General features: G+C 41.5%; 1 protein-coding gene across 1 annotated transcript in view; it reads left to right on the top strand.

The window, feature by feature from the left end:
* brinp1 (bone morphogenetic protein/retinoic acid inducible neural-specific 1) overlaps positions 1-10,000 on the top strand; it is a 211,518-nt gene that overhangs the window by 142,680 nt on the left and 58,838 nt on the right. The window contains exon 5 of the mRNA XM_063211326.1: positions 8,311-8,416. Coding sequence (XP_063067396.1) covers positions 8,311-8,416 — 106 coding nt within the window. The remainder of the gene's footprint in view (positions 1-8,310; positions 8,417-10,000) is intronic.

Below are 10,000 nucleotides of genomic sequence, written 5' to 3'. Positions count from 1 at the left end.
GCGGTGTTAGGGAGAAATGGAGAAGTAGAGCAAGTTTGGAAGGAGAGAGAGAGAGAGAGAGAGAGAGTTAAGTTGAGAAACAGAGAGAGGATTTGGCAGAAGTGAAACATCAGAAAAGGGGGTAGAGTGAAGAAGGGGTGGTGTAAGGTGACAGAGAACAAGTGAAAGAGGATGAGATGTGAGATTTGTGTTGAAAAGGAGGAAAGAGAAAGATAGGGCTACTTTAAGGGACAGCAGGAAAATCGGGGCTCAAGGCAGCTTAATCAGGTTGCACCGAGTGCACCATCTGATGTTTCCATTATAATTTTGGCATACGAGTAGAGGTGTTGCACAAGCTTCTAGTGTAGTCCTGGTCTTAATCTGTGCTTGTACTCCAACTGCCATCAGCTTTGCACCTGACACAGTAGACCTATACAGGGTCCGGTATGCAAGAGACACCACAGCATTACATTACATTATTACATTATTACATTACATTACATTGCATTTGGCAGACGCTTTATAACCAAAGCGACTTTCAAAAGAGGACATAATCAAGCCAACATCACAAGCAAATACAAAGTGCACAGGAGATATACAGAACAACAAGTGCAGTTGCAAAGAGGGGTTAGTTGTGTTAGTTTTTTTTTGTTTTTGTTTTTTTTGTTTACATATTAAGAGTACATAACGAGTACACACACACTCACAAACTAAACTAAACTAAACTAAACATCATGTCAGGAGTCTGCCCTGGGGCAAGGCCAGTTCAAGCATTAGTCTAGTAGATTCTCTCGAAAGAGGAATGTCTTTAGTTGTTTCTTGAAAGCTGCAAGAGATGTGCTCAGTCTTGCTGCCTCTGGGAGACTGTTCCACCACTTGGGTACCACAACGGAGAACAATCTTGACTGGGAGTACCTAGAGCGACTGGATGGCAGAGCCAGACGGCTTGTGTTGGATGAGCGCAGTTCTCTTCCAGTAACATAAGGCGTTAGTAGGGCCTTCAGATAAGCTGGGGCATAGAGGTAGAACCATTGACTTCTATATACTGTCAATGGATAGAACATTAGAACATTGGTGGTAGACTTGGGGCCAAGTAAATGAATGGAGATAGGGACTCACCTCTGTCAAAGAACATTCTGAAAAGTTTCATCGACACACTTTACAAGGACAATAGTTGTGCTTAAGTGAGTGTGCTTAATAAGTTGTGCTTCATAAGTGTCTTACCCAACCTCTAGTTCCGCGCAGCTTTGTGAGCTCCACTACTAGGTCTGGGAGAGCACGTGTTGGCTCCACCTTCAAAAGGCATGGCTTTATTCATCATTCTGCCCTTCCTCGCCACCAACAAATTCCTTCAAAAACGTTTTCTGTTGATCTCTAAAGTGTCAATATAGTCTATAATATGTCATGTGACTCATTGTGAGCTGCCATTGATATTGACGCAATAAATGCTCCCATTATATTTTGACTGGAGAAATGGAATTCTGCTACAGTCTCCCAGACCTCTGTGTGTGTTGGAGCTCCACCAGGGGGCTCCAGAGATACACACACACACACACACATAGAGGTCTAGTGAGAACCAGGCTGCTAAACATCTACCTAACTAATATGAACTGATTTTAAAATGTATTTAACTGGCTCAATATGATTTAAGTAGGCTAGATACCGACATTTCAAATCTGGTCCTTGATTAATGTGTCACTTAAAATGCGCACCATGGGCGACAGGGCATTTAGTGTTGTTGGCCCCAAACTCTGGAATGCTCTCCCACTCTCACTTCGACAGTGTTCTACACTGTCCACTTTCAAAACTCAGCTGAAGACACACCTTTTCACTTCTACTTTTAAATTTCACATTGGCACTTCCACTTCATTTGAATGATCAGTTTATTTTCTATTTTTATATATTTTATCTTTTTTTCCCCCTCATTTTTCTTTTCTTTTCAATTTTCATCCTACTTCTTTTTGTTATTTTAAAACATTTATTTTTATTGTACTTTTTTTTTTCTTTATTTTATTTTTGCATTTTAATTACTCTCATTACTCTCCTATTGTTAATTCACTGAAGCTTTGTTATACTTTCCCTATTGTTATGTATTTGTTTTTGATTGTAAAGTGTCCTTGGGTATTTTGAAAGGCGCTCAAAATAAAATGTATTATTATTATTATTATTATTATTAATATCCACACCGTTTTAGGCAAATTTGTGACAGAGGTGACCGTGTTCTCCATTCATTTGCATTGACTGAAAAGCACACTTATACCTCCAGAGATCTCTTGGCTACTTCACCAAGGGACTTTGCGATACCTCCAAGTGATTTAACATGTGGAGCTAAATGTCTTTAGCAAGTCTCACAACCAATTACAAATTTTATGGAGACTAGAGGGACTGTGAATAGCAATGCTGACAGAAGAGGTTTGAGGGGTGTATTAAACTTAGAGCACTAGTTGTTGTTGTTTTTGTTGTTGTTGTTGTTGTTGTTGTTTTCTTTCTTCACACTCTGAAAAGATGTCTGTGTTAGCGTCTAATTTGGGCTGTTACGGCCTTACTCCCTCAGATGAGAGATCAACTCAGACAAGTGTTGATCTGATCCACTTCACACATGTGAGGTGTGGCCCCAGTGGATGCATAAATGAGGCTGACACTTTTTTTGAATGCTTAATGTGAAAGACACTGTTAATGATAAACAGCATTTAACACCTCCACTTTATTTCAAGGGGCCTTTTATACTCATTACCGTAGGTACATAGCCAGGCCGTGCCCAGGCCCGTTGCGTTAAGGTACGCAATGTAGGCAGCTGCCTAGGGCCCCCGAGTAGGTGGGGCCCCCAAGGACGACAGGTTATGGACCCAACAGCAACGACCATTTGAAATAGCTTTATAATACGGCAATGCCATCTTTATGAAGGGCTCTGCTGCGAGGGAAGCAACAGCGCCTCCCTAATGCCCCCTGCTCGAGGGGGCCCCCCTCCAATAGGTTTGCATCAGCGACAGCGACGTGAAAATGTCAATTGCCAAAAGGTGCAACGACAAAATGTAGTCAAAGTACCCCCACCTCGATGGGGCCCCCCTTCCAATTTGTTCAACCGTCAAATCCAGCGCAAATACAAACGGAAGATGAAGCTACATAATCTCTCACTGGATGTTGCGCAGACGCCAGTTTATATTAGGCCTACATTTTTGGCACAAGACAGTTGCTTTTAAAATAAAAGGTAATCTTGAAGGCGACATATGGCTACTCTCTGTACTGCAACCAAACTGTCCCAGGCCAGTTGACATCGCACAGACAGCGAGATGCTTCATTTAGGCTACAGTGTTATGTTTTCAAAAACATCCGTGAAGCATTATCCATGTGCTGTAACAAGCACTGGGCAAACGTCGATTGTTCAATAACGCACCTTTTTTCGACACGGAACTGTTTTGAATGTGGACAAACGCAAGAAGAAACGAATGAACAATGTGCATATGCATATGCATATGACCAATATTTCGGATAACACGAGTCACACAAGTGCGCTGGGATAGCTACATTGTAGCCCACTTTCTTGCTATTATATGGATTACACATTGGAATTTGGGACCATGATTCTGGAAACTTGTGGATTACAGTGAGAGGTTGGGATACATTCTGCGGTCAAGACAACTCAAGGTAAGGGCACCGGGGTATTGGTCCCCTATAATTGACACAGCTGTCAACCACGGAGTAACGTAGGTGGTTGTTCAGTGATCCTTGGTCGCTACAGAGTAGCCTATTTGTGTGTGCTGCGGTATTACTAACAACTTTGGATTGTATTTTCAAATGCGTGGTGGATGCAATACGAAAAAAAAATCTCGTCGGGGAGACCCCCCCTGGCTTGGTTAGAATTCTTGCTACCAATATCACATCCCCCCAAACCCCCCACTGTGCATGCTCATTCGTTTTTCAGCCTTGAGTTTCTGGACTAGGTCTATTGTTTTATGAGTCAATAGTTGGTTTTGCACAAATGGAGCACCCTTGGTTAGATTTTAAAAGTGGTTGGAAAGATTAGACCTTTCTTTATTTGTGATTGGCAATGCAGATCATGATTTTCGTGGTAGGGTCAAAAAATCTGATTGGGCCATATAGGCATAGCCTACTCTCATGTGAGACAGGCCAGGTTAAACTGAACATTCAATTAGCCTACTTCATGAGCGGAGCCTACTGAATGGAATGGGCTATATTTGCCCAGGTCTTTCTTCATAAAGTTTCATAAAATGAACTGTAGGGACTAGTTATCATACTAGATTGCATTTCCTCACAGGAAATGCTGGTGTATGCTTGCTCTTTATGCATTCATTGCCCTTCATGCATGTGTTGCCCTGCCACAACACTGTCTATAAGGTGACTTCTTGTTTGTTCCATTAGATTTCTATGGTTTCTGTGACATTGTGTTGTAATGGTAGGCTATGTGACAATGACTGAAGTGCCATCCAAAAATTGTCTGGCCCCTCCGAAACCCGAAACAGAAGTTCTGGCGCCGTGGCTACCCTGTCAGCCCCCCCCCGCTTACGAAAAAAAAACCTAGGGCCCCGACAACCCCTTTGCCTAGGGCCCCCAAAATCCTAGAAACGGGCCTGGCCGTGCCCACCTAGTGATGCAACACCTTCTGCGTTGCTTCTAGTCAGGCCAAGAGCAATACAAATATTGTTTCTGAGCTCCCGAAAAAAACAGGAACTCCTCCCACTTTGTCAGGAAGCAAACAACCATTAGCAATTTAAGGGAGGCGGGTAAACCATGCCATTTGGGAAATATTAATTGTTATGCTCTTGGTCAGACTAAGTTTAGGAAAGATTTGAAAGTCAATGATAATCAGGCTAGTAGATTCAAGATTCAAGGAGTTTATTGTCATTGTCAATGAAGTCAACAAAATTGTGGGTGGAGCAACAACCCTGCGTAGTTTGAAGTAGGCCTATAGAAGTAACCAAAAAGAAGTAGTCAAATAAAGTCTAAATTCATGAAGTATATCATGAAGTATAATAAATTAAAGTAAATAATAGTAATAATATGAGTAATAATAAATTAATCAAGTAAATCAAACAGTAAAAAATTTGAGACACACACACACACACACACACACACACACACACACACACACACACACACACACACACACACACACACACACACACACACACACACACACACACACACACACACACACACACACCTATCCATGTATGAATAAACAAATCAATAGTAGGCACAGTGGAATAACGGGTGTAATAACATTTAAGCACAAATTTAGTACATGTTATTACCTCATATATTTTGTGTATCTCTAACTCTACTACTAAAGGGCATAAGCAGGACATTTTGTACTATCACTGTCCTGGCATATCTTGCAGCTCCATGGTGTACCTTCCTTCAAACACATTATGGCTGCAAAGTGACAACATGCTTGGATACACCGTCATGTTCCGTACATATCCATGTACAATACATAAATTCAACCGGATAGTGGATAGGCAATAGGAAAAGAATATTGGTGGGAAAATGTATTTTTGAAAATGTTTCTGACTGCATAGCAGCAAACATATGAATAAAACCAGAAAAAAAGAAATAGTAGGCTTACATTGGTCCTGTAATAAAAGCCATATCCAAGATGTGAGATGCCCCGTGCTTTGTTTCAGCGAGGGGATTTCATTTTATTGCTGTTGACCCCAGAGAGGGTGTCATCCTTAAGCAGGCCCAGAGAATGGCATGACTGGTAATCTCCAATAAGCCCTCCAAGTCCCTCCTCACCAATACAAAACGCTTTAGATTGATTTTTATCCTCCTCTGGATGCTGTTTTTGTGATCAGAGACAAGAGTCATGTGTGTGTGTGTGTGTGTGTGTGTGTCTGTGTGTGTGTGTGTGTGTGTGTGTGTGTGTGTGTGCGTGCGTGCGTGCGTGCGTGCGTGCGTGCGTGCGTGCGTGCGTGTGTGCGTGTGTGTGTGTGTGTGTGTGTGTGTGTGTGAAAGATTGAAGATAGATGACAGAAAGAAGAAAGAAGAAAGAAAAGAGAGAGATAGAGAGAGAGAGAGAGAGAGAGAGAGAGAGCACAATAAGGAAGAGCGAGAGGCGAGAGAGAAAGAGATGAGCTCTGCTACGACCATAATAATGTGTGTGCTTGATGAATTATAAGACAATCTATTCTATGAAGAGGCTTGTACTGTATGGTGTATCCTCTCCAGTCTTTCAGCCTGTCAGTCAGTCAGTGGTGCAGTGACTGTTCCGCTGACTGCAATGTTTTATATTCCTTTGAGAAACTTAAGAGGGGTCAAGCGCTCAATAAACACAATAGATGGCTCACACCATGTGTTAGCAGGGCTGGACTGGCCATCTGGCATACTGGGCATTTCCAGGTGGGGCCTGCACCCTCGTGAGCCCCTATTTTCAGGAATTTTTTAACATTTCTGAAAATAGGGGTACACAAGGATGCTGGGCCCACTAGTGACTCAGTTCTGCCCTGCTAATTATGAGAGGCACCTTTAAGCTAAAAGTGCCCGGGCCCTATTTCTCACCCAGCTCAGCCCTGAGTGTGAGCCAGTACTTCCTTTTTAGTGTTTGTTTCTTCTGATTTTTTTTCTCTCTTGGGAAGAGAGTGTGCCATTATTGAATTGCCCTCATATTTTGTAAATTACTGATGCTTGAAAAAAAAAGGAAAAAGGGGGGGGGGAAATGAAGCGATTTTGGAAAAAATAAAGACGTAAAAGGTCATATTTAATCATTGCAATTATCCCAATCTGCATGGTGGGGCCGTCCAATAGGGAGAACAAATGGCCAAATCTTTTTTTTCTTTTAAAAAGGCAGCCATGCCGAGGAGCTATTTAAAACCACCAGGTGGATGTACAGTAAGTGAAAAAAAGACATGTTTTTTCCCTCACTAACTCCACTTTCCACATCTTCACATCCTCCTTTCTGACACCATTAGCAGCTGTGTATGTGTGTGTGTGTGTGTGCGTGAGTGCATGCATATGTGTGTGTCCGTGTGTGCTTCTCTATGTGTGTCTATTCTGCCCAAGTACTTACTATGCAACCGAGAGAGAGAGAGAGAGAGAGAGAGAGAGAGAGCACTTTTGTGAGCAACCCCCTGCTGGTTCCAATCATAAACATCATTATCAACGCTGCTATGCGGCGAGCTCAACACTGTTGACATTAGTCCCTTCTTTCCTCCCTCCTGCCACAAGTATTAACTCTATCGCTTCATCTACTTGCAAAGAATTCATATAGTCTGTCTCTCTTCACCAATATTGCCTTTTAGCACGTCCCTATTCCGCCTCTCACATATTCTCTTTCATTTTGGATGGAATCTCACAGCTGGAATTATTCTGTAACTTCAAAGAATGCGGGGTGGAGTGAGGGAGGGGAGTTGTGGACACATGACAAGGTGGTACGTAGGACCGGGGGGCTAGGGCTGTGCGGTAACCTTGTTTTGTTCATATCCTGTTGCATTTGTATGTTATTATGGAGAGCGTTAATATACCAAAGATATCAATTCTTTACCTGCACATGTGGATCTTCTTCATGCAAATGTACTATACTAGAAGAAAAAGACATGCACACACTATGTGTTGAGTGTCATAACTGATGTGTGAAAAGTTGAAAAATGTAAAATTGATCACAACAAAAGGAGGTGTACATAAAATGATGAGACATGGAGACTACAACTGTTGGACTTTTTCTACTTACTGAATATGACTAATCCTTCGTTGTGATACGCTCATGAACAGCAAAAACAGCAATGCTGTGTGTGACAGGTGACTGCAATATTTGTATCTGTCAAACAATGTGTATTATGTTTAGTATTTGTATAATAACCTTACTCTCCTGTGTAGGCCACTCTACACTCCTCGATTTTGCTATACTGTATTTTTTTTTTTTACTTTACTCTATTCTTCTCTACTCCACTCTACTTTGCTCCACTATATTCTGCTCTACTCTATTGCATTTTGTTCTATTCTACTCTACTCTACTCTACTCAACTCAACTCAACTCAACTCTACTCAACTATATTCTATTCTACTTTAGTGCATTCTATTCTATTCTATTCTATTCTATTCTATTCTATTCTATTCTATTCTATTCTATTCTACTACACTCTACTCTACTCTACTCTACTCTACTCTACTCTACTCTACTCTACTCTACTCTACTCTACTCTACTCTACTCTACTCTACTCTACTCTACTCTACTCTACTCTACTCTACTCTACTCTACTCAACTATATTCTGCTCTACTTTAGTGCATTCTATTCTATTCTACTACACTCTAGTCTACACTATGCTACTCTGCTCTACTGAACGCTAAAGAACAGCAATGCTGTGTGTTGCAGGTGACAGAGACGCGCACCGGGCCGCTTGGGTGTAACACCTACGACAACCTGGACTCAGTCAGCTCCATCCTCCTGCAGAGCCCCGAGAACAAGCTTCACCTGCAAGGTAAGCACACACCTGTCCTGCACATAACACCTGCACACGTACACCTGTGCCAGAACACATTCTTGTTTCCAAACAGGCATATCTGCACATACACTTTTGTGCAGAGTAGACACTGTACACCATATAAACTGTATACTCCTGAACACACAGCTACTGTATACACCTACAGTATATCACGAAAGTGAATACACCCCTCACAGTTTTGCAGATTTTTGAGTATATCTTTTCATAGGAAAGCATTACAGAAATTTCACTTTGACACAATGATTAGTGACCTTTTAACAACATATTTAACCGCTTAAATTTCTTGTTCACTCAGAAACAAACAAAATACAGCCATTCATGTTTGAACATGTACTCACAAAAGTGAGTACACCCCAGATTAACATCCGGTAGAGAAGAGGCTATGTTGGCTCGAATCGTCTCGAAATGAAACGAAATGAAAAGGGATGACAAGAGAGGTCATCAGTGTGCGTTTCAACTTTTCTTTGCATTGAACTTTTAAATGTTGAGTCTGCATGTGGCTTAAATAGATTGGTGTGAGATTTGAATGCAATCCTATGGAGAATATCATGATCTGCTTCAGTAGTCACAGTGCATGTTGACATGCATGTTTCTTTTAGGTGTATTTCAGATTGCCAATGTTGACAGCATTCATGCATCCCCAAACCATGTCAGTCCCACTACCATGCTTGGCTATTGAGAGGATACAGCTTTTTTGTAAAACTCACTTGTTTACCACCACACATGCTTGACAGCATCTAAAGCAAATTTGTTTATCTTGGTCTCAAGAGAGATGAACAGACCAAGGATATGGATCACTGGAACCATGTCGTGTGATCTGAAGAGACCAAGATAAACAAATTGGCTTTAGATGGTGTCAAGCATGTGTGGTGGTAAACAAGTGAGTTTTACAAAAAAGCTGTATCCTCTCAATAGCCATGCATGGTAGTGGGACTGACATGGTTTGGGGATGCATGAATGCTGTCAACAATGGCAATCTGAAATACACCTAAAAGAAACATGCATGTCAACATGCACTGTGACTACTGAAGCAGATCATGATATTCTCCATAGGATTGCATTCAAATCTCACACCAATCTATTTAAGCCAGATGCAGACTCAAAATTTAAAAGTTCAATGCAAAGAAAGGTTGAAACGCACACTGATGACCTCCCTTGTCATCCCTTTTCATTTCGTTTCAATTCGAGACGATTCGAGCCAACTTCTCTACCGGATTTTAATCTGGGGTGTACTCACTTTTGTGAGTACATGTTCAAACATTAATGGCTGTATTTTGTTTTTTTCTGAGTGAACAAGAAATTTAAGCGGTTAAATATGTTGTTAAAAGGTCACTAATCATTGTATCAAAGTGAAATTTCTGTCATGCTTTCCTATGAAAAGATATACTCAAAAATCTGCAAAACTGTGAGGGGTGTATTCACTTTCGTGATATACTGTACACATTTGCAGGTATAATACATAGCCTATGCATACACACACACCCACGCGCACACTTCTACTTTACACATGAATGCACGGGCACACACGGACGCACGCACGCACAAGCGCGCACACACACA

The sequence above is a fragment of the Engraulis encrasicolus genome, chromosome 11 (assembly GCF_034702125.1).
Source record: "Engraulis encrasicolus isolate BLACKSEA-1 chromosome 11, IST_EnEncr_1.0, whole genome shotgun sequence".
NCBI lineage: Eukaryota > Metazoa > Chordata > Actinopteri > Clupeiformes > Engraulidae > Engraulis > Engraulis encrasicolus.
The sequence above is the reverse complement of the archived record's forward strand: the minus strand, read 5'-3'. Positions and strand labels throughout refer to the sequence as shown.